This window comes from Amphiura filiformis, unplaced genomic scaffold (assembly GCF_039555335.1).
Source record: "Amphiura filiformis unplaced genomic scaffold, Afil_fr2py scaffold_165, whole genome shotgun sequence".
Lineage (NCBI taxonomy): Eukaryota > Metazoa > Echinodermata > Ophiuroidea > Amphilepidida > Amphiuridae > Amphiura > Amphiura filiformis.
Window position 1 is genome coordinate 105940 of NW_027305629.1, and position 26913 is coordinate 132852.

General features: G+C 36.2%; 1 protein-coding gene across 1 annotated transcript in view; it reads left to right on the forward strand.

Annotated features, from left to right (window-relative positions):
* Positions 1 to 4519: 4519 nt before the first annotated feature.
* The window catches only part of LOC140145183 (uncharacterized), a 34437-nt gene continuing 12043 nt past the window's right edge, over positions 4520 to 26913 (forward strand). Inside the window, exons 1-7 of the mRNA XM_072166957.1 lie at positions 4520 to 4591; positions 5187 to 5354; positions 8456 to 8578; positions 13774 to 14076; positions 23658 to 23813; positions 24316 to 24345; positions 25828 to 25986. Of these exons, the coding sequence (XP_072023058.1) occupies positions 5285 to 5354; positions 8456 to 8578; positions 13774 to 14076; positions 23658 to 23813; positions 24316 to 24345; positions 25828 to 25986 (841 nt within the window). The 5' untranslated portion in view covers positions 4520 to 4591; positions 5187 to 5284. The remainder of the gene's footprint in view (positions 4592 to 5186; positions 5355 to 8455; positions 8579 to 13773; positions 14077 to 23657; positions 23814 to 24315; positions 24346 to 25827; positions 25987 to 26913) is intronic.

Genomic DNA, 26913 nt, shown 5'->3' on the forward strand with positions numbered 1-26913 from the left:
TTACAGAGTAGACCCATATAACGTAAGGGTATTGTCTCTAACCATTGCACAGTGTCAACACCCTATATTATAAATATTTTTTCATAGCTCCATACTCCGTGGGTGAAATCAATATTCTATTGTTGACATAGATAAAGAAAGTTTACATATGCATTGTGAAATACACGTGTGATCGAATATTCAATACAAGCACCTTAATTTTAGGTGAATGGGCTATTTGTGTTCCTTTATATAATTGTAATTCTCAAAATTAAATATATCACATTTTTAACTTACGATTTAAAAATCGTTACGCCAAAAATGCAGTAAAAATGTATCCAGAGCCAACAGCAATGGCCGCTAATTTAGTGTATTTAATTTCAAGTTAGTGTATTAAAAACAAAACCTGGGGTTTACCTCAAAACAAATCGAATTTCCTTGTAATAGCAACACCATATGGGATACTAGAGCATGCGCAAATCGTAATAATTTGTAGAATAGAACTTGGTGGTATCTCACATGATAGTCGTACTATGCTTAGCCTGAGTCGCTCGGCCTATCTCGAACAAAATCGCCATGCGTAGCTATTGAAAAACGAGAGGATTCGCCGTACTATCACGGCAATTTTTGACACGAAGATATATGGATGATGACGCTGTGCATTGTTCTCAATAAATACATACATAGGAGCAGTCAAGCTTCTTCTCTGAACCAGATTATCTCCGTCTCCGAATTTCGTTATTGTTGTTATCTGGATTTTATTCATCTCTTCAATTGAAGACCTGAGCACAAGAAGACGTAAGTCCACTTGGTCCCTCAACATGTATACACTAAAGTTACGTATAGTTTCTTAGGGTTTTATAATGTTTAATTCATGTTCCAGGGTGAAAACATCATGAAAGGTTGTGAAAGATTCGTTTTGGCCCCTGGACATGTATAAAACATTACCAAACCATACGAAACTATACACAACTTGAGTGTATACATATTGAGGGGCCAAGTGGACTACGGTCTTCTTGCGCTCAGGTCTTCAATTGCTTCTCCAACATCATTGTTGCATTTTTAAATATTGTTTGAAAAAAATGTGAAAAAAAATCAGTTGACTAATCTTACTTTGCATTGCTATCGCAATTACCAAACCAGCTAAATGTTGACATAGCGAAGCCAGTATTAATCCCATACCGGCCACACTTCCTGCAAAGATTATCGTGTATCCGGGATCTATAATACCGGACCGTCGCAAACCTGGCAATAGTAAACCTGAAAATAAGACCAAAAGACAGCTTTGTAACCTTACTCGAAACGTTCTTGTCACAATGACTGACAAGAAATTGATTATAAATATAAGCATTTCAAATGTTGGTTGATGCTTGATATCCTCGTACTTGGAGAACGCATGAAAACTGCTCTTTTTAAATTATTATTCGAGTATGATTATATTCACTTACATGAAAAACTACCGATGCCGGGAATTAGAGAAATTGTCAGTCCAATGATCCATGTTTGTGTGACAAACTGTTCGCGTAGTGAAGGTAATAACACGCCGAGACTTTTCATTATCCCATTTTCTAAAGTGAGCACTACAGTAACACAAAATAAAAACATGTATTTTGGAAAGCGATGAGCTGAATAGGAGTCGAATTTTACCATTCCGTATTGGTAAAATATAACTCGTTAAAGGAGGATTTCGTGATCCTATCATCCCCTTTTTATGATATTTTTCAGTAGATATCCACAAAAAAAGCTTATTCCCAAGATTTCAGTTGATTCCGATTTTGCGTTTGCGAGTTATGCATGATTATGTGTATATTACACTGCTCCATAGACAATGTGTTGTAATTTCGTTCAGGTATACCAGAACGAAATTCAAATTTCACGATATCTTTGCTAAACGAATTAATCTGCAGGAAATGTCTTGTACATAAACATTATGTAGCCAGAGGTTTCCAGTGATATAAAATCTCAACTTTTTTGAGAAAAGTGGGGATGATGCTGTGGATCACGAAATGCCCTTTTAAATGACAAATGTGCGTGCTTCGGTTTTAACGACCAGAAATAACTAAGCCTTCTGGTGGGTGTAAATTTTGTGACTTACATGGCAGCTGCCACGCAAATAAAACTGCATTATGAATAAATGCATGAACAATGTCAATTCGGATATATATATATATGTGTGATGCGATCAAGCAAAATCAGTCGGAACTCGGAAATTTTAATTTTGAGATATAGCCAAACAAAGGCAATATTCCCTGTTGTTTCCTGTTGTGTTGGAAAATCTTTAATTGTTCATATCTTTGGAACTGGTTGATCAATTTCAATGGGGTTTTCTGCAAAATCCAGCTTTGTAAATGCTTTTTACTATCCTATAAGAAACTGAAAATTTAATATTTCCGACTCATTTTGCTTGATCGCATCACATATAATATAGTAAGCTACAAAGTTAATTTATACTGTCTGATAATGAAATGTTACTTAATTACAATACTAAAGACATGTATAAGACTGTAAATGCTCTTTTGAATAAGAACTCATGTGACCTTCCAGATAGTAGCTCTCCAACTACATTAGCTAATGATTTCTGTAAATATATATTTCATTGTTAAAGTGAAAACAATTCGTGCTATATTTATGTTGTCCATACTACCTCATCAAATACTACTTTCCACTGTACTATATACATCAAGCACATGGGAGGGATTTCTTGACTAATTTGATGCTGAAAAAGAGTTATCAAAAATAATAACGCAGCGGCCCGCCAAGTCATGTGACCTAGACCCCCTTCCGACCTGATTGTTAAAGAAACATCTCCATTATCTTTCTCCCTACTTTAACCAACTTTATCTTCGTAGGGCTACCATATCACGCCTATGCTGAAAAAAGTGTTCCTTGACAAACACCTGCTCTACCGGCCTGTGTCCAATCTGCCCATGTTGGTAAATTGATTGAAAAAGGGTTGTCTCTACTCAGGTCAGTATGTCAAGCATTTGTAGTGCAATAAACTTTGCATAAAAGTTAGCATTTTTCTCAAAAAATAATTACACATTGGTAACAAAAGTTATGTATATAGGGGCAAGGAAAGAAATGAGGTATATTCTAGCGGTACCTCTTTTCTTATCATAAATAACGTACCGCTTATCTTGAGTAACTGAAATTCCAGTGTAGTAACTGGATTCCTTGCCCCTATAAAATACATAACTTTTGTTACCAGCGTGTTATTATTTTTAGAGGAAAAATGCATAAATAGTCACACATTTATCAAGGGGTGTAGTACCACCTTCAAGCCATATTGTAACATTTCCATAAAAATAGATTGGTATTTCGTTTCCATAATATGTTCTCAGATATGTCTCCTTTTAATTTTGAGCCGAACAACTGAGATAAAGCAAATAAAATTGGAATTGGTGTCACTCCGTCGGTGGTGCTACGGTACTGTCCTTTGATGGGTGTGTACCGTCCCCACGCTATATACGTACTGTGGGGATGAACACCGCATACGCGTTCGACAAATATTTCCATCGTAATAGTAACCGTCTTATTAAGACGGTTTATTCAAAATCTTGATCTTGACAAAACTACAACACATAAAGTCTTGATTTTTTGCAGAAAAACACAGAATATTGAAAAATTATTTCGAGCGTCCTCCTCAGCAAATGTTACAATATGGTTTTAACCCAGGTTAAATAAGAATGAAATGAAATAAATCATTATATATCAAGGACGCAAGATGCTCATTTAACTATTTTTTTCGGCAAACATAATACCAATAAGAATATACACAAACTTTCTAATAGAAGTTTTAATGAGTGAATGATCCCGGTATACTCATCTCAACATTGTATGCATGTAATATACCCACTTGCAGGTTACAACTGAAAATATTATGAAACAAGGAAGCTAGTTTAAAAGGCTCTCCATAACTCATTTTAACATGTCTTTTGTATCATGATGCGGCCTAGTTTGTTTTTCTCTCGAAATATCTGTATGAAATCAAGCAATAATGGATTAAACAAAGCCATAGGAAAAACAAAAAGAACATTTCTCCAAAAATACCTGAAACTGTATTGACCTTAAACGCAAAGTAAAATTCGTATTGCCAGATAACCTAAAACTACCAAAGATTACCAAAAATCCCACAATCCTTTGCGGAGAAACCTATAGTCGATGCGCAGACGGTCATTGTGCACGTTGAACAGCGCAGAAACCATGTGCGTGTTGTCGATGACGTAATCACAGGTTTAATTTCAAAGCCTTCCGGGAATTACCAAAGTGGTCTACTGAGTTGAAAAACATCACGTGATGAAAACTGAACTCGAGTAAGGCCTCGAAAGGTGTGTGCAACATCTGTGTTACTTTGTTATATATAATTGATATGCACCAATAGTATCAACATTCATTGATCTTTTGTTTTAAATATTTTAATGCATTAGACCTCGACCGACGTTTACCTACAATAGGTAAGACTTGAACCCGTCAATAATGCTTTATTGATAAATAACACCTTTATTGAATACAGGTGACTCCATATACGTGTAAGCAAAATCAGTTTTCATTTCCTCGTCCGTGCCGGGGTGCGGCTGACAAGTATATTTTGCTTTGGTGTTGGAGCATTTAAGTAAGTACCACATTGCTTTTTCGGTGTTTGTGTTTAAAAGAAAGTTTTATGGGGGAAAATAGAGTTAAAACTCAACACGAAATTTTCGGGGTTCTCAATTTATGAAATAAGCTACTGTTCAAACATTTGGAAGTAAAATGGATCTGGATCTTTTTCCTTTTTCTCCAAATTAGTTCAATGTGTTCCTTTCAAGTAATATGTGTTACTTTTCGAACGTTTGATAACAATGTAAAATGCTATCCCTGCTTTTACAGATAATCTGATAAGCCTAAAGCGGTTACATGTATCAATAAAAATCATAATTCTTTTAGGCTTTTTAATCTAATTTTAATTGCTATTTTTAAATGTGCGTGTTGCTTTTCTCATATTATATACTTTCTTTAGCATGTTTAGTTTCAATGTTTCAGTTTTCAGTTTTTAGAAAATAGCTTTTAAGATGTTTTTCCTTCCACTCCCTTCAATCCCCTTCCCTTCCCGTCCCATTCCGTTCCTTCCCCTCCCTTCCCTCTTCTTCCTCTTCACCTTCCCCTTCCTTCCTTTCTCTTCCCTGTCCACTTCAGCAATCAGAAATTTGATAACATATTCATTGTTTCAGTTTGGTCTAATACAACATTGGGAGTAAGACATTACCCCGGTAAAGCAGAGGAGTCGGTTCGTGGGAGTGTTTCGGAGTGTGTAACTCACACATCGACAATGGAACGGATCTTGTTATTAGTCCTGTTTATGGTTGTCTCAACCAATGCCGAGGGCCTAGGATGTAACGGTAGGTACTAACCTCTTTAAATTCCGAAATCTCATGTTACAGACAAATACATTATCGATATGTAACACATAAATCAGGTTAGGCACCGCATCTTATTTCGTCCAATAGCACTATCGAAGTCCGATTAGGTACCGATGACTCTTTTTTCATACCCTCGTGCTGTAATAAATTGTATTTAGCATAATAATTAATATTTGTATAGTGTTAGAGTCATTAATATAAATTAAAATCGAAAGCACTATTCAAATGTTCAGGGTGCAATAAAAAGATTTATTGGTTCCAATCAGGGCACCGATAGTGCCATGGGACCAAATTAAATGTTGTGCCTTAAAGTTGTTGAAGGTTTTTTTAGGATGTCATAATACCGAGTTGTGGCCCCGGGTTGAGCCGATACTTGAGTGTGATATTGACACATAATGGAGTTGATTTTGGTAATATGTTTGTTAATGGTTGCCTCAAATAATGCAAAAGGTCTAGGATGCAATGGACGGTATGAACATGCGCGTCTTTAGATGAATACACAATATCAAATGCTGCAAACATATTTTGGCAATTTAATCATAAAATACGCTATAAACATTAGACCACATTTGAAGTATGTCCTTACTATACCCATGAATAGTGTAAATGTGTACCAAATGTCTTCAATTGTGGAGTCATTTTTTAAAATGTGTTAAAATCTCAGAGGCATATCCACCAAGTGCATCGCCCAAGTCTATTAGACTACATTTTTAGATCTGTCCTACAATGACCTGAATAATAAAACTATACACCAACTGGTTTCAATTGGGGCTTCATTTTGAAAAAATTCTATTTTCTCACTGGCACTTCCCCTCAGACTTTATATCTATATTCACGTCTTAAGATGTGAGACACAATGTCAACACATACATTCTGATAACTTTAGTCATAAAGTATACAAGCCCTTGCAAGCGCCTCATTGTAGTCTATATTAGACCACATTTTGAGGTATGTGCTACTGTAACCAGCAATAAAGTAATAAATTCAGATTTCCTTTTACAAATTAAGCGTACTGCTAGCTGTCCAGCGCGTATTATTTTGCACAAGGTCCAATGCACGCGCTTGACGTCGCGCGCGTATACGCGATGGTTATGCTGTCAAAGGAAATCTGAATATTACTTTAGTGTATGTGTACCAAATGGCCTTGGGCACCCCATGCATCGCGTAAGTCTATTAGACTATGAGGTTTGTGCCTCTGTAACAAAATAAGTAAATATGTGTACCAAATAGCTTCAATTGTGGTGTCATTTTGAAAAATGTTCCAACTTGTTCCAATATCATCCTCAGGTACCCCATGCATTGCGTAAGTCTAATAGACTATATTTTGAGGTCTATGCTTCTATAACAAAAAAATGTGCACCAAATGGCTTTAATTGGGGCTTCATTTTAAAAACAATTCCAATTACTTAGGGGAAACATCCCCTCAGACACCTCCTCCGTCACGCTCCTCAAACACCAAACTCCACTTTTGAAAAAACGTATGACTCCGCCACATTTCAGAACATGTTGATGTACCTGAGTATTAATCTCCTATGGTCCGAATATCACGTGTTAACTTAGAGCCAAATACATTAATTATCGACAGATAAGAATTCAAAGATTTCGTTTCAGGGTGCGTGTTTACCAAATCAGGTATTTCGTTTGAGGGTGAGATTGAAGCAGTGTTTGGACGTTTTTAATATTGACACATTGATAACCGTGTGGATTTTTGTGTTAGTCTTGTTTATGGTTGGAAGCTATGACTCTGAAAAAATCACACTGAAAGGGTATTAAATGTGTTTCATACAATCTTAGCGAGAACCAATCAAAGCACACGTTAGAAAACTACCAGAGGGCATTGATTTTATACAATACACGGGCGCGCACTCCACGTACTACGCGCCTTCATGCAGATACACCATCCCTTATCATTATGAAAACAACAACAACGGCAACATACAATGGGCTCTTCCAATTAAAATCCACACTCCCTCTGTGGAAGATTTTGGAAATATCTTCCACATGGGGAATTTGAATTTCAAATGGAATGAGCGCAATAGGCAGCTCCATCTGAATTTCATACACCCTCTGAGGAAGATTCAACCTGAATTTTTTTACAGAGGGAGAGTTTCAAATGGAGCTGCCTAATGTGCTCATTCCATTTGAAACTCATACTCCCCCTGTGGTAGATATTTCCAAAATCTTCCACAGGGGCAGTGTGGATTTTAATTGGAAGAGCCCAATTTATAATTCTAATTGAATGCACCCATAAAGGGTTATGCAGGCCACTATTACTAAAAATAACATTATTTGAACCGGACAAAGTTACGTATATAAGGCTTTAAAAATAGTTTGTTTTCTCGCAGCTGGTCTGAAAAAGGAAAATGCGGTATGCGGTTTTTCATTTATTTTTTATTTTTACGATTTATGGTAACACATACCTCAAAATCACAAATATTTAATGTCAAATCAGTGCAGAGTGGGTTAAATATGAAAAGTTTATGGCGAATCATAATATGATTTTCATATGATTTATTGATTTTATTGCTTGTAAAACAAAAGGTACGGAAAAAAACCTTTTTAACAATTTTGTCATTTATTTTATTACCCCAATTTGCTCCAAAAACAAAATGCGCTCGTCTTCAAGAATCTTTATTCTGTTCAGTGATACTTTTAAGTGAATATTGTGGGTCGCTTGAAGAATATCCGTTAAATTACTAATTATCCTTTATTTTAATTATAGCATATTTTTGTTTATAAGACATACTGTTTTGATCCTAAAACAATTAATTGCTACTATCAATTTCTGCAACCACTGTTCTTTGTAAAGGAAAACAATATACTACACACCTTATTTGTTAGATCCCAATAGCTTCTGGCTATTCGCCAGCGAAGTGTAAATGTGTATGTCAACTGGATCACGCTTTAGAGTTCTGTACCACGATCGAAATGATCGCAACACAAAGTCTATGACATGTACTACCAATTCCAAAAGGTGCGTGATCCAGTTGCCAAGGAGATACCACTTGGCTGGCGAATTAAGCAACAAAAATGCGTTATTATAATTTGTGCTTAATCCTTATTCTACATGTCATTTTTAGTGCCCAGATCATGTGCGGATCTCAGGGCGGCAGGTTTTACGGCTTCCGGTGAATTTATGATCGATCCAGATGGTAAAAACAATGGCGAAGAGCCTTTCCTTGTCGAATGCGACCTGGAAAATGGTAAGTTCATGCTCTTTGCCTATTTTTTTCTATGTGTGTTAACCCCCTGAGCACTACCTGCCGACCTAACATTGCCTCTGCTTGGTCAATTACATGATATCTTTATTTTAATCGCCAATCAGAATGGAGCTTTGCAAATAATTCACCCCATTTTTTTTTTTTTGGTGAAATTATTCTAACAATGTTGCTGATTGGTCCAATTGTTTAATGAAAACTTCTTTTTAGCCAATCGGCAGGTATTTCTTATGGGGTTAACATTGTTTGTTGACCGGGCTGTGTGTGGGTGTGGATGTTGGGACGAAGGGGTGGGGTGTAGGAAATGGTGCTTGTTGAGTAAGGTGTGAGTAGGGTGGTATGCTGTGGTGTGACATGTGTATATCGATTTTACCTTATAGCATAATTCCAGTAAACAGAAAGCGTTTAATAGAGAATATTTCGGGATATATAGGATATATAATATTTTAATAACATTCTAAAACATTTTTGAAAACTTCATCCAAAACATTCCAAAATAATGTTATTTTAAGTATTGACAAAAAATATTTGTGCAAAAATGTTTGCACACAAATATTTTACAATAACATATTGACCACGTTGTTAAAATGTTATTGTAATGCTTCTTCATATGAAGCGTTTTAAAAACGTTTTCATGACCTTTATATAATCCGACAGTTAATGTTATTAAAACGGTCAAATTTAAGTTAAATTATTCAATACTGTGCTCAGATGATTATCATACAACCAAATTACTGCAACAAAGTTCCAGATGGTGTGTCATACCAATTCCTCAACAAAAAGGCGTCAACCAATAATGCTGATATATAGAATTAATGTTACAATGCTACAATGTTAGAATTAATGTTACAATAGTTTTTAAGAAATGGAACAATGTAATGATGTAAATAAAGCAATTAAATCATTAATTACGGACGTATCAACAAAACAAAGCAAGAAAAACACATGCAATTTATTTATTTCATTTGTCGAAAGAAAAATATACAATTCTGCGCTTGATTCCATCTCGCCACGATTTGGTGATCGATAAATAAAGATAAATTTGAATAATATATTGAAAGTGATTGATTTCAGGTGTGGCGGACAATCTATACACGTAGAGAAATAATTTGCATAATGTGATGTTATGAACAAATAAAATCAATTAATTGCTGGCATTTACCCTAAAAAGCATACCCCTTTTCCACAAAAACCTACTCAGTAGATCTACTATTCAAATGAAGATGTAGGATAGGCTTACATAACATCAACATTGGTTAAAATGTTGGAAATTGTGATTTTGGATGTAATACCCATATATTCGCTGTAGAAGTAGCGCAATAATCGGATTAACTACATTAACTGTATATGAATATAATTTTTGACTATATCGCCCTGTGCTACAACGTTCACGCGGTACCTATGCATTGAACCATATTATGATGATCACTCGCTGTAAGATTAGTATCTTTGAAAAGAGCGGTATTGTATTCAATATATGATTGCACACATACACAGGTGATGAGTGCAGCCTGCTTATAGTGGAGGGCGATATAGTCAAACTTGTATTGTATTGTAAGAAGACAAAACCGATGAGAAAATGATCAGTGTTTGGTGTTTTCACAATGCGTACACATGTTTGCTTACATCAAAGACCCAATATCGTGACGTCGCGGGAAAACTGTCTCAGCATACCCCAAGGCGGTGGGATAGTTAACGATAAACACGAATTAACTAATTATCCTATAGTACTTTGTTTCAACCAACGTTTACCAGTGGAAATGAGAAGCCACACAGAAACGATTTTTTTTAAACTTTGGCCCTTTTTACGTTTTGATACATTTAAATAATAGCCACGGTTAATCATAAGCCAAATTTGGAATATGCAATCGATGCAGAATTTATTTCTACACATTATGACACCTTATTTGTTGCAATGGTCGCAGCATACATTTAAATGAAAGTAACTCAAGATTTGAAAAATGCAGCAAAGCCCTATTGCTTTGTATTCAGTGTCCATAGAAGGAAATGTTTTCTGCGCTCATTGGAATAATCTTCTTGTTTCGTGAATTTGGAGGAGGTCAAAACATGTAATAATCAGTCATTTTTTACATCAGTGGTCATTGTTTACTCAATGTTCAATGTTTTCTGTGACCAAGAAGGTCACAAGAAGTGGAAGACCATGGGTTACATCTGTTGTGAACACCTCCCAATTAGTAAATTTTGAATCTTAAACTTAACCACTGACAACTTGCAATTGTAGGCCATTTAGGACCTTGTTAGTCAGAAAACAATATTGAAATCTTCATGTTTCAATTTGACATTACGTGAATAATGATCACTCATGTGAATAATGACAATTGTTATTGACCATCACATGTTTTGATACCCACCAAAGCATGAAACAAAAAAAAAATATTCCAATGAGAGCTAATAAGAATTCCTTCAATGGATACCGAATACAAGGCAATAGAATTTTGCTGCAACTTTCAAATCTTGGGTTATTTTCATTAAAACGTACGCTGCGACATCAATATTGGAACCATTTGAACAAACGAGGTGTCATAATGCACAAAAATAAATGCTGCTTCGACTGCATATTTCAAATATGTATACAATCAACGGTTTAGGAATAATGGCCATTATTGAAAGGGAGTAGTTACGCAAGTACAGAAGTAAGGAGATCATTACTGATGCTTAATCGTTTCCTCAGCATTTAATATATAAGTGAAGTAAATAATGTTTTTGGGTGGTTTTTTTTTTTTGGTTTTGTTTGATAGTCTAAAGGGATCGATTTTCTGTCAACTGAATTTTTCATGACGTTAGAAAAATTGGTAATGTGTATGTTTCAACACCTATTTCATTTCTGTTTCGGAGCAGAATAGTGAGAATACCACCTGTTCTTCTTCTGCTTCTATCACTATGGAACCCAATGGCTTCACTCCAAAGGCATAGTCCAATAACCTCAATTAAACAATCATAGTGCACAATTTGACCTCAAGTTGCAGAGTATGAGTTTTTGTACCCAAATTTTCAAAGGTCATTCAATGAATGTGCAAATGTATTGGAGTTACAGAACTGGGCCCCTGATAGATGATCATGTTGTGGATCCTAGTGTATACTCCTTCAGTGGGCTATTCCATTTGAAATCCACACTATCCCTGTGGAAGATTTTGGAAATATCTTATACAGGGGAGTATGAAATTTACATTAGGGGAGCCTACACAGCTCCATTTGAACTTCATACACCCTCTGAGAAAGGTTCAACCTGAATCTTCCACACAATGAGGGTGAGTTTCAAAACACCTATGTGTTCATTCCATTTGAAATTCATACTCCCTCTGTGGAACATATGTCCAAATTCTTCCACAGGGGTAGTATGGATTTCAAATGGAATAGCCCATTGCTTCGCTTGAAACCATACGAGGAGAAAGTAGTGCGCAAATCCCAGCAAGCACAAAATGTTTTACAGAAAACGTTTAAATGTCTGGTTATATAAAGGGTGTAAAAACGTTTTAATAATTTCCCAAAAACATTTTTTGAAAACTTGATACAAAACATTCTAAACAGAATGTTATTTTGAGGTTGAAAAATATTTTACAAAAATGTTTGCCCAAAATATTTGCAATAGCGTTTTAAAAACGTTTTCATGACCTTTATATAACCCGACATTTAAATGTTATTAAAACGTTTTGAAAAAAAAAAACACATTAAAGAACATTTATGTGTTTGCTGGGATGCCATGAAGTGATGTTAGCACGTAATTGCCAAATGTTGTACATTTACCGAAAAAACTAATGCTAGCGGTATATTGTTCTCTTCTTTTCTTTCTTTTCATCTCCATTTTTCTAATTTTTAATTTTATTTTTTATATATTCTAAAGTGATCGATTATTAACTACATTTTTCATTACGTTACGTTCAATATATCTATATTTTAACAACTATTTCATTTCTGTACACCGGATGATAATTCTAAACAGCTGATTCATGTTTAATGCACCGTAAAAGTATTGACACATTTAAACACAAATAATAGACCTCATTTCATAAACAACTCTTCAGATAATTTCCGAATATTTGCATGAAACAAATTCAACAAAAAGTACTCAAACTGGGGGGCATTTATTCTTATTACTTTTTTGGTTTATGCAACAATGCTTATTCTTTTATTTAGTATAAGTTTCCTTTTACCTTATCTACGTGCAACCTGTCCCAAAACAAATGGTACAACAAAAACACCTAATGTGTACCAAACGTAGGTTGGCGAAATTGTTATTATTAAAGTACTGAAATATCACAATACAGCTGAAATGTTAATCTAATTCTAACAAGCCATTTTCGGCAATTTTCCTATGGAATTTTCTAAATTTTAAGATCGATTTGGGGGAACGTGCCCATATGACGCTACGCCACTGACTTCTATGGTGACATGTGGTGTCCTTTAGTGAGATACAATCGCGTTTATTGGGGGGATTTGTAAACGTGAGTCCCCCGGGGTAAAAGAATGGGCGGTGAAAGAAAAATGGGCGGCAATAAGAATAATTAAAGAAAAAAGGGCGGAAGAATAATGAAAAATGTATGAAAGTTTTGCAAAAAAATGGGACTCTACATCTAAATTTTTTAGGTCGCTAGCGCCTAGAAACTTTATTTTTGTGCAATTCACTTTTTCAAATCATTTAAGACTATTGATGAAGGGGCGGCAAAATTTACCTTTCATGCAACACCTCCCCCACCCCACCCCCCAACCCCCCCACACACACACACACCCGGGGGGAGTTAAGCGGCCACGGTACGCCACTAAGATACCTTGTCTTATCTGTTTATTAGGAATTGCCAAAATCCATTTTGTGCTAATTAATGCTGATATATACATTGTTCGTTCAGCATGGACCTCAATAATATACCATTCTGTCCTCGTTACAAAAATATTGCAATTCCCCCCCCCCCCTCCCCAATAAAATGATGAAAGATTGGACCAGATTTGGAATTTCAGAAACTGGATACCAGTGATTTAAGATTTTAACCCAAAACATACTTAACTGATGCTAATTGTACCGTGTAAAGAAACTTAAATTTATCAATCGTTTTGGCGTAAATTTATTTATTTATTTATTTATTTATTTATTTATTTATTTATTCGATTTTTTATTTTTATTTTTTATTTATTTATTTATTTATTCGATTTTTTTTTACATGCAGGTGTGACAATAGTTCACCATGACAAAGAACAAAGGAATCAGAAGGTGAAAGGCCCCGATAAGGAAGCTCCCGGATCTCTGCAGGTACCTATTACCTACACGCCTTCCATTGATCAGATTAAAGGTCTCGTTGGTTTATCTGGAGATTGTACTCAAAATTTACAATACACTTGCACCAGAGCTGCCATCTATAAGAATGATGAGCAGATGACATGGTGGACCAATCGCAATGGCGAGAAGATGGCTAATTGGGGTGGAGCTACTTCTGGAGTGACGGGCTGTGCTTGCAGCGCTGATGGAAAAGGTTTGTACTTGTAATGCTTAAACACTTGAGAGAACTAATGCAATCTTATTGGTTCTTAGCCGTGTTATATGACACGCTATAACACGGTTCACTGCGTGCCAGACGACGGGATACTCATAGGCGCTATTTGAACCAATCGGCGATGCATAGCAACAACGGGACTGATCGACTTTGTACACTCAGAACTCTTGTGACCAGCTTCTTTTGTTATGCACAGTCGCGCTAAAAGTCGATCCATGCATGTTGAAATTAGCACAATTCAGAGATACTCCTTTTTGCTATAAAATTAATTTTCTCGGTTAAATATAAATCAATAATTTCATCTCCCATTCACCGTATGTGTTGAATTGACTACGTAATAATCAGACACTCGTCGCACAATGTCATCGCCCCGATATCTTCATGGCAGAAATCGCCATGGTAGGTTGAATCCACCGCCACGCATGGCTATTTTGTTCCGACCTGTTTAATAGTTTTGAGACGCACAATGGGCCGAAGGACATCTGACTAAGGCTACTGACAATAGCCCGGTGACTAACCTCGCTAGTGTGTGATTGACCATGGTACGCCATATGTCATCTGCTTTTAGACTACCTCCACGATTGACCTATACACTGCGCTATATAGTCGGCACATATAAAATCAGAATTATTGTCAGTTTTTGAGTTCAAGACGCAAGCTTCTTTCTCAAGACGCTAGCTAACGACTATCATATCTATTCAAAACATATATTCAAGTGCAGGAACCACATCTGGCTTCTTTAGACGAATCATTTACGGGAGATATTCATCATTTTCTACCCCGGTATCCAAAGATTTTCGTCTCATATCATACTCGTCCATAGCACATTCACGTGTATCGATCCCGGGTATTGATTTTAGTATCTCTGGTGCACCAAGTAGTTATTAGCCAGGCGATGTCGGTGTGCGTCGGTATAGGCTAACTGCACGTATCACGTATCCACTCCTTTCGAAAGCCGTATCTTGCTAAAAAAATGTATTTAGGCCAAATTAATATTGATTCGAATTATGTTATATTCATTTTACATGCAAATTTTTTTTTTTAAACCCGAAACATGTACTTGATGTAATTTCAACCAAGAATTTCACTGTTTCGTAGTGAATCAATGCCCAATAATGCCGTTGACAATACATGGTACCATGCGTTCAGCGCTGATATGTACAGAAGGCTGTGCGCTACCATTAATAAAAATTCATAAAAATTCATTCATTCATAAAATATCAAACTCAATTTGAGCCAAATTTGGACATCAATCGGGTATTTTTCCTTTATGTACCATGCAATATTCATAAATATTGGTCGGAAACCACCCAGTCGAGCCAACTTTATGCAAATTGATCACGCATCGACTCATGACCACTTGAAGCAATTTGCCTTCTGCTTGGCTGACCGATATTGCATAGCATGTACACATTCCAACAAAGGATTTGAACCGGTGCACCGCGGTGTCCTTCACCGTAATCAGTATTGCGCAATACAGTCCTTTCAATCAAATGTTGTCATCAACCTATTTGATGGTAGTGCATTTGTTATGTGTGTGAGACGAACTGTCGCGGTAGATTGCAATCATGCTTTTGTTAAATGCATTTGAGTGGTCTGCTATATTTACGGTATGATACGCCACATATACACCGCCTCTATAGCCGTGCATGCGCAGGTCATTGTATACATTCTCATTTACATGATCATCCTCTCGTGGCAGTGTATACGGTTCTCATGAATATTTGGAAAACAGTCCAATGGTGCTCCAATTGTATTGGCTGTGGACGGCGATATGTAAATTGGGTGATGATGTCACAGTTCATTATACAGTTCCCGTCTACAAACCAGTCATCAAGTCACGTGACTCCGGGTTTTCCCGTGAGTCACGTGATTAGCTTTACCGCTCCTGTCACAATTCTGATGAAGTCCCACGGATGTGGTGATGAAATATTAAAAGTAAGTCACTATTTTGTTGAGAGAACTGTTTAAAATATTCATTCTAATACAGTTCATTATAGTTTGTCACTCAGTCTATGTTATTCTTTTCATTCAGTAATGGCAGTTAAAAACACCCCCTACACTGAACTTTATATAACAGTCTCCATAGCCTTTTGATTACTAAGAGTAAAGAAAACTGTAACATTTTCGTGAAATCAACCCACAAAAGACCTATTTAGATCAACTTCCTTCACCTGCACAACAACTGAAATTGTGGGGGAAAACCAATATTGGACTGTGCCAACTCTGCAATCACCGTAACTGTACTCTGCTCGCTTCAGAATGGTAGGTACAACTGGCGCCATGGCCAAACGCTAGGAATAATAGCATCAGGCCTGGCACCATATATTGATGAGGCTAACAACAGCAAAACAACAGAATAAAAGTATACTCCAGACCTCATCCCTTCCATTGCTTTCTGCAAACATGGTACTGCTGATGGCACAACATATAGGAACCCAGTTCTACCTACTCCAAAGACAGAAGTATAAGCAACATCCTGAAGAAGGCTAGAGAATGGACCTTCCTGATGGATGAGGAGCACAAGCCAATAGTTTTTTCTCCAGAAATAGCAGAAACTTCCAAGCTGCCTGATATTATGATCTACGAGGGTCGTTCAAAACGTTCTACCTCCATCATCACATCTCTGTTGTCTTACGTGCCAGAACATTGAAATTACCCATGAGTATACTCGTGAATCTAGGCTACAAAATAATAAATAAATAGTTATTTGAAGAAAATATAATTTTTGGTTGTTTTTATTATGTTGGTTAAAGCGAATATATATTTGGTACGTCGGAAACGGTTAAGAACTGGAGCGTCATGTTGTAGCGGTTGTCCAACTGCTTACTCGGGATAAATATTTTGTTCCTATTTGAGCTCCCTGACATCAAAACAAAATAAAACACGTTTTGTATGAGAAGAAAACATCGAAGGGTTCAACAGACACACAAATGTTAGTGAAATTTACAAGATTTCGACTAAACCACGTTAAAGGGTAAATCATAATTACGTCTTATTTTAAGCAATGGATGCACCATGAAGTGGAAATAAGATGAACAGTTTGTTAATAACCTTGTATATACTTACAAAATACAAAAACTGTGCATATTACTAATTTGATTTCAACTTATGAACCAATTAATACGACTTGAACCAGGTGGATGTGAGTTCATAAGAGCAATGTCGGGGTTTATAGATCACAATTTTTCAATCGATGTGGAGAGATGATGTCCGACCAACAGCCATTATAACGAATGGTTCATGTTCAACTAAATCCAGCGGACGGTCTGTGGCTAGTAAGGAATCGTCTTTGACCATGCGCTGATCTGGCTGGTCAGGAAGATATTTAATATCCCGAATTTATAATATGCCTACCAGTTCCATCGTATAACCGATTGCTAGAGAATATGTGTTACAATATGTTTAATAAATTTGTATTTATCGTATAATAAAATGTGGCCAAATGTATAATGTGTACATAGTGTGTGGATCACAAGAATAATAATCTTCTACGGATGTCGGGAAGGATATTGACCTATATCAGTTATCATGTTAGAGATGAGGTCCGACCAAATGCTTGTGTCATACTTTTGTCGCTGAGCGGCGTGACGCACGCGCATTGCAGACAAACGGACACAATCGAAGCTTGTCATTGGTTAATACGTCTTGCCTGTTGCCGCTTGCCATGGAGTATGACGGGGGCATTCACTGTGTGCGATCATGCGTGAGAGGCAATTCCTGATAATATATTAAGGTCCCTGCTTGAACCTACCCTTTTTGTGCAAAAGACAAGATAAAGACACACAAATTAAGCAATTTAATCATTTTCAGTATATACTTACAAAATACAAAAACTGTGCATATTACTTTAATCAAAATTAGCCTTTCTTTTCAGACTGTTTTCGGCGTACCAAATCTGTATTCGCTTTAACCAACACATCTTAACATCCAAAAATCACATTTTAATCAAATAACTTTTATTTTGTAGCCAAGAATTCAGAGTATGTCATTGGTTATTTCTGGCACGTAGAGATATGATGATGGAAGTAGAACTTTTTAAATGACCCTCGTATTCAGCCACCAGCAAACTTGTTATCATCATAGAACTGACAATTCCATCAAAGGAGAACCTATCCAATGCGTACGCCAGGAAAAAGTGTAACTATAAAGACCTGGTAGCCGAATGTGAAAACAAAGGATGGAAAATGGGAAGCAGAGGCTTCTAAAGCACATTACTAACCAAGTGTTTAGCTGCATTAGGAGGAGCCCCAAGGAAGAAAAAAACAATTCTAGACGCTGCCTCCAACACAGCACTGGGAGTCAGCTACTAGCAGGAACACAAAGGCATTCCGACAGATAGAGTTTATACCAATATGCTCCGAGGGAATGGGGAAGGTTGAGCACTCATAAACCGGTTAACCCGTCTATGTCTGGTCCTAAGCCCAGAAACCTCGGCTCAAGGGGCCGGCCATTGAACCCCCTGCCCAAACAACAAGGTGTTTCGCGCACAGGAATCCATAGTCACATCATAAAAAGGCATTAAATGAAAATGTTATACGGAAAAATTGTTTCTAAAAACGAAATACCCATGCCTTACAGGAAACAAACTTATGTCACGACTTACGACAGCCTTATTCGCTACTTGCACGGTTCCGCCATTATGCACTATGTGCGGGAGAGCCTCGAACTGGCAGCATACATGAATGGGAATTGAACTAGTCATAACGTTCTGTGTAAGGTTACATAATTCTTCCTTTCATGTATGCTGCCAGTTCGAGGCTCTCCCGCACATAGTGCATAATGGCGGAACCGTGCAAGTAGCGAATAGTAGGGATAACCATCAAAATTTCATGTTGCCCCTATTGCTATAAAAGATTGTGTTCTGGATAGAACTCATCAATAGAAGTATTTTGGTGGTTAAATGATCAAAATCGGTCAAAAACTTTTCGAATTATGAATTTTCAAAGTTTCCCATTCTGACCGGTCATTGGAACGAAATAAAATGACAAGGTCTTAAAATAGCAATTGGGAGCAAAATTGGCATAAGCATATATTTACCTTTATATGTTTCTTTATTTTAACATATATGCAAACATGAAACAAGCATATTGTGAAAGTATCAAAGGGTTTCTTATGAAATAGCACTTTACTAGTCAATGGCATAAATATTTTTTTTCAAACCGAGGCATTGAAATCATGCATTTAGAAAACATTTGCCAAAAATCATCCAAGATGGCCGATATGGCACAAAATCAAAATTGCACTAAGTCCAGGGTGTTTTTTTTCACAACCAAAAATTTCAATGTTATTGGGTTTAATATGACCAATTAGTAGGTGTATGCAAACAAAATCTTAAGTGTCATTGAAGGTCATTGACTCATTCACAACAATAGAGGTTATCCACTTCACTCATCATGCTCATGTGTGACTTCTAACAAAAGGTGCTGGTTCCCGTAGTATTCATCATTCAAAACAATTCAATGCTTGACCTCGGAGTTACCTGCATGACTTTCGCGGGCTATTTTGAAACAGTTATGGTTGCACATTCAGGTACTTCTTTTGAAAGTTCTAAACAAGGTACATGTATACGCTGGCGAAGTTACGTAATAATCGGATTAACTACCATAGCAATAGGTGAAAACAATTTTTAAATATACCGCGCTGCACTGATACGTTCACTCGGTACCTCTGCATTGAACCGCATCGTGGTGATCAATTGCACCTGTAAGATTAGTATCTTTGAAAAGACCAGTATTGTATTCAATCTATGATTGCAGACATACACAGGTGATTAGTTCAACCTGCTTGTAGTGCAGCGAGATATGTTCAAAATTGTTTTCACCTATTGCTATGGTAGTTAATCCGATTAATTACGTAACTTCGCCAGCGTATAGCCAGCAGCAAGTTGTAGATGGTATAGGCCTAAATATAAGAAAACGTTTAGGGTTGAAATCAGGTGAAAAATACATCGAATGAGCACGAAACTTCACATTTATGTTCAGAAAGGTGTCTTCTTATAGCATGATTCGAAAGGAGTATGGAAATTCCAAAGGGAAGCTGGTGATTTAATTTGTAACTCGAGATCTACTTGTTCAATTTTTTAACCCTTTTACAGAGGGTATGATAGAGGTATTACTGGCAACTCTGCCAAATTACAGCTCAGTAGGCCACGTTTTTCACCTGATCTTATTAATCTGAATATTTTGTGCCATTCTTGAGCAGTGCTGAACTCAGCCACTGGCAATTAAGCGCACTGTGGCGATGGACCAATTTTGACTCGCACTTACAGGAAAATGAAATAAGTTATGTTGCTGTAATTTGCAAGATAGTTACAAAATATAATTGGCATTAACTTCCTTAATTTGTACAGAAATATATTGAAAATAAAAGAATGAGATCAATTTAGAAATGTCTGTGCAAGCCGTGCACAGTTGAGCTCCCTACATGTCTATGGGAGTGTTCTAATCAAGTTGATGGTTCATTGGTCATCCCTACTTATAGATGTATTTATTGGCTCAATCACTGGTAGACCATTTTTTGTTCAGTATACTATACAATCATTTACTGAAAAACTCACTCTAAAATACATTGATAGACTGGTTCTATTTTGGAAATATACTGCGCCAAAAAAGTATCCTTACAAAAATAATCACAATTTCAAAACTAAATTATATTGGGGTAAATTAGTTTTTTAATAGATGAACTATCCAATCCTGCACATTATAACACCACATTGAATCCAATGTGACCACAACAAGTAAAGTTACAATCAATTGAATAGACAAAGGTCCAGTTTTAAAAGTGACAAACTGGCCTATACAAGGCGCAAAAAGATTCCAACAAGCGCAACAAAGAGACAACACAGTTTCTTCAATGAAGCTTTATTTAAAGCAGTTTTTATTTCAGTTTTTACTTCTCTTTTGTTCCTTTTGTTTTAAATTAAAGGCATGCACAAATTAGTGTGATGTGCCCTGAGTAATTTAATTTGATGATTTATCTTTGTTTAACAAAGTTACATGAGTGATGACATTTTAGGGGAATTCCCCTCTCAAATTGAGCAAAACAAGTTGAATCATATCTAATTTGGAATATTTGGAAACCCCCTTCAGATTGTAAAGAGATGACATCATATATGGGATTCCCCTCAGGAAGTGATGTAATGGGATTTCCCCCCAGGAAGTGATGTCAGGTGAAAGGTTTATGTTATAATTAAGACTTTGGAATTTCCCAGATTGAGCATAATGTGAAGGTAGTAAATGGCCCATAATAGAATGGGGTTTTTCCCATGCTTGATATATAAGAAATGTAAACACAATTATTGTCACAGTTGATAGTGTTGATCTGGGCTATGCTTACAGTCCAATTCCTTGAAAGAAAGGAAATTACAAACCAGAAATATTTTATGTAGTCAAAGTGCTACTATTTACCAGTGTTGTCGGAGAAGATCTAGAATACGTCAAAGAACGTTATTCTTCCAAGAAAGGAAATATATTCTTCTGTCGACTTGCTGAAGTCTGGTATTTTGATTCAACGCAACTGTCAAAATAAGTGGGGACAACTGCATCGCAGTCCTGCTTCCTGAAGATATTGTGTGAAAGGTGGAAATAGCACCAAGTTTGGAGAAAGCAGCGCAAGGAGTTAAATTTGGAGAACTGCGCAAGGAGTTTAGCATAGGAGAACGGCGCAAGGAGTTTAGCATAGGAGGACGGCGCAAGGAGTTTAGTATAGGAGAATTGCGCAAGGAGTTGTAAACGTGTTTGGAGAACACCATTTTCGTGTAAGGATTTTATACGCAAGGAGTTATCAATGCAAGTGTACAAAGGACTTCGCTGATTGTCGCAGGACAAGTGAATAGGGATACATTACATCAGTCGTCCAGAACATTACAAGAACTTTATGATCACCAAGAAGAAGAATGCTGGCTAAGTACAAAATAGATAAAGAGTGATTATATTTGATTAATGTATATGTGCATTTGTAGTCATTATATTGTACCAAACGAAACTTGCTTTCAATTAAAGACTTAGATTTTGTTAGCTTAAACGAACAGTGTATTTGTGTTGTGCATTCGTGTGAGTTCGGGTAAAAGGTGATTTTGGCCTTGAGTCAAGTACGGCTCGTAACATTAGCCATTCACCACTCTCAAACCATGTCTAGTCCGTGGAGTTTTGAATAGTCACTTTTAAGAGCAAACTCACTTCTTTTCCATTATTCATGAAAAAACTAATCTATTAATAGATCATTCTGTCATACACTTCCTGGTGGAATTTCTAAAATGACGTCATTTCACTGTACTTTATCAGTGATTCCCCTGATGGTGCAATACACTGAACTTTCTGGAATAGTAGGGATTTTCCCAAATATCCAAAATTAGAAATTTTGATGCATGAGAGATCGAGAGGGGATTCCCAGAACTGTCATCACTCATGAAATAATCTAACTTGTAAACAAAGATGAATAATCAAATTTAATTACTCAGAGCACATTACAGATTCAAACGTAGACCCTGACAAATGACAAATAAATGTTAATGCTCTGCATGCTAGCCATGCGCTTCAACGGAAAAAGTTCAAGTTTTGAAATATTTTCTCAAAATATAAAGAGCTATCTTAAGAACTACTGAACCAATACTAGACTTGTATGTACTCATTTTAATGCATTTTTCATGACAATTCCAAATATGGTCATGAAATTTTACATTTCTGAAATTTTTGAATTTTTAAAAAATTTGAAACATGTCGTCTGCAGTCGACACCCGCGTGAAGAGAGTTAAATAAAAAATGTTGCTGTTTTCGGCATGTTAGCGCGGGGGCTTTTCAAAATGCAGCAGTGAACGAGATGGTCGTTATATTAACCGAACATTGTGTAAATAAACTATTTGTGTTAAGGGATCCAAAATGAGCGTTTATTGCGTTTCGACAGTATTTTTTGTGGGACATGAGAGCACATCAGACCTATCGAATTTCATTCTGAATACGAAGCATGTCTTTCTGATATCAATAATTTTCATTTTTTGAAAATCACAATATAATACAAATTTTATGACAAATTATATAAATTTGATATTTTTCAAATTTTTGATATATAACAGTCCTCGAAGTAAATTATATAAATCTAATGATATATTCTTAAAGTGTATGTAGCAGGGAGGAAAAGCCGACGGTCAATTGAAAATTTTGACCTTTCATATTGAAGATATGGATTTTTTCCCAAAAGACCTAAATTTTTTTGGTGTTTTGGGAAAAAATCCATATCTTCAATACGAAAGGTCAAAATTTTCAATTGATCGTCGGCTTTTCATCCCACCTACATACACTTTAAGTTTAAATCATCAGATTTATAAAGTTTACTTCTAGTACTGTTAAATATCAAAAATATCAATTTTTAATGATTTGCCATAAAATGTGTATCAAATTGCGAATTTCAAAAAATCACAATTATTTGATATCAGAATGACATTCTTCGTATTCAGAATGCAATTCGATATGTCTGATGTGCTCTAATGCCCCAAAATAAATACTGTCCAAACGTTCATACCCCAGCCCTTAAGGGATCATGAGTATTTTTTTTTCTTTCAGAGTGTAAGGGAGGTGGAAGATGTAATTGTAATGGGAAAGGTGTTGCGAAAGATGGAGGTCTTTTGTCAGACGAGGATGCATTGCCAGTCACATCGGTGTACATTGGTGGTCTTGGGGCAGGACAATCGGCAAAATTTACTGTTGGACCACTAAAGTGTAAGTAGTGATGTATAAGTAAATGAACATCAGTTAACATTTGAAAAAATATGCCTGCTCCCCAAATGAAAAAAATGAAAAATCTGTTTAGTATATTGTGCTAAACCTGACATGAATTTGTGTTTGTCTTATATCTTTACAATTCACGTTTTTCGGTAAATCCCATAAACCTGAGATGTCTTCATTTGATGTCACGCCGATGTGCACATCGCTTAGCGAATATCGTTACTGCGTATATGAAAGTAGTGACGTGCGCAGTAACCGTATGACGACATCAGCCGTTTACCCGCAAAGGCTTATGGGATTTACCGAAAAGATGAATACAAGACAATACAATACAATACAACTGAAATTTATAAAGCGCCAAAAACCAAACAATTGTACTAAGGCGTTGATAAACAATTAAACCAAATAAAATTACAGTCCATAGGCAACATTAAACAAATGGCTTTTCACAAAGTAGTTCTAATAATAACCAATCTTGCATTTTTTTACAATTCAGGTGATGGTGGTCCAACTCAAACGGAACCAGGTGAGTCATATACGAATATTTTAAGGGGGTACTACACCCCTACAACTACTGCACTGACAATTCAGCAACTCACGGCAAGTAGTTATTGATTTATTGATCAAATATTGGTTTTCCCTCATTTTTGACTGTAACTCCACAACTGTTGTCTGTTTTGAAATAAAATTTCATGTGCAGTAGTTGTAGTCCTTGCCCCTATAATATGCATATCTTACTTTTCACCAATGCGCTATAATTTTTGAGAAAAATGCAAAATAGGCACAAAATTGGGCAGGGGTGTAGTACCCCCTTAAATGTGATGTTAAAAGGTCTTTAAGGTTCGATTTCTCGAAGCTTGGCTAGTGGTCAGGCTTCCTAAGCCAGCAGGCTAGCCCTACCAATGAGGATCCATTTATTGATTTATCTTATAGGTGATGTATGATGTGAAATTGTAAGCTCTGAGGACTAATTGGAGTTAAGTCTGAAGGCTTAGGAAGCCTGGCCACTAGCCATGCTTCGAGAAACTGGCCCTAAGAGATCTGATGTTGACGACAAAGCAAATCTATAAATTTTCTGAAGTTGCTTGCTTTTTTCAAAGTTGCCTTTAAACCGCTTCTTTTTGGAAATAAATATTGCAAAAATATGAAGAAAGTTAATGTTATGTCGGCCTTTAACCCCATGAGAACTACCTGCCGATTGGCCAAAAAGAGGTTTTCAGTATCAATTGGACCAATCAGCAACATTGTTAGAATAACTTCACCACTATTTGCAAAGCTCCAAACTGATTGGTGATTAAAGTGACTATATCATATAATTGACCAATCAGAGGCAATGTTAGATCGGCAGGTAGTACGTCAGCCTTTAAGATTGTGACTGTTCTGTTTGAAAAATCGACACACCCCTGTAAAAGCTTTAGCTGGTTCTTCACAGAGGGAGTATTAGTTTAAAATATGTATTCCCTACCGTCTGATGATCGGTATACCCAATGATCGTAAGTGAGGGTATGCTGTGAAACTAGTAGTAACGGTTGCCTTTTCCAGAGGTCTATACTTTGAATTTGTTTTTACGCTCACCTGTAATGGGTTTGAGCACTTTTAATTCCAAAGTTAGTCACCTGAAAAATAATACTTGTTATATTCCCTATCTTAAATAGTATTTTTAAGTAATAGAATTTATGTATGAGTGATATAAAACAAATATTAACTGTCTTAAATTCGTGTAATGGTCGAAATATAATCACTCGGTGAAATATGTATTGTTCCATTCCACTCGCCGTTCCAGCTCGTGGAATGGAACAATCCATCTTTCACCTTGTGATTATATTTCGACCATCACACTCAAAGACAGTTAATATTTGTATACTATACTATACTTTCATAACACAGCAAGCTGGGAGATTGTCAATGTTAAATATTTGTTTGTTTGCTCATAGGGCTTCAAACACATTTGCCCTTTTTCCTATTTGATAATAACATGAAGATTTGTTTACCTTTGTCATGTTTGTAGAACCTCACGTTCGCGAATCACCTGGAGATTCGGCATACATCTGTACCCTGCCACCACTAAATGGCATGAGAAGATTTGAGTTTGAAGTTCGTGCGGACAGCGGTGGAGCAAGATTGTCATTGCAACCTGAAGAAAATAGTCCAGAAATGATTGAACTTGGTCAGTTTCATTTCATTACTTTATTGATTTTGTCATAAGGTGTTTTATGATTGATTCTAAACGCATGTTCATTTTGTCATGACATATCATTTACACACCGAACGCGCCAGAAAAGGTTTTAATATTTGTATTTACTAGTACAGGGCGCTCTGGGTTTGGAATTTTACATTCCAATGTTTTTCAGCATCCTTGAACCTGATATGATAAGAATTTAATTGGTTCATACGAGGGGTCGAAGGTCACAGTGGGGGCAAAACATAAAAATAATCCCATCATGTTAATGTATCTCAAATTGTTCCTCTCATCACAAAGAAGAAAAAGTGAATTATCATATTTTTCTATGGTGCTTGGGTCGAATAGGTCTAAAGTCAAATATATCATACAAAGAGGTGAAAATTAAAAAATTGTCCGATTTCATCGAAACTGGTCTCAAATTACTCCCCTTAACATAATAAATCTCAAACATATACTAAATTCACAATTCAATTGCATTTTTGAATTGTCATGGCCCCCTTAAGAGTTAATGCAGCCAGAGTCCAATAGAAATGTGTACAAGCATAACATTTGGCCCATAATTTCATCCGATTCTGAGGTTAGACATTTTTCAAATAAATTAGTTTCCTATTTGGTTTGCCGAGAGGAAAAATTTAAGACAAATTTCGATTGAATCGGTGTATTTTGACAGATTGGCTATCTGCACGAGATATTTGAGGTATTTTGAGGTATATTACAGCATGGTAGAACATATATTAGCTTTTTGCCAAAATCTTCCAAAAAATCTCCCAATAGTGCCCTGTACTACTATGCAAATAACAAATTTATATACATGTCCCACATAATCTATCGGGAACACTAACCTTTTGCTAATTCGCTGTCGAAGTTATGTAATAATCGGATTAACTACCATAGTAACAGATGAATACAATT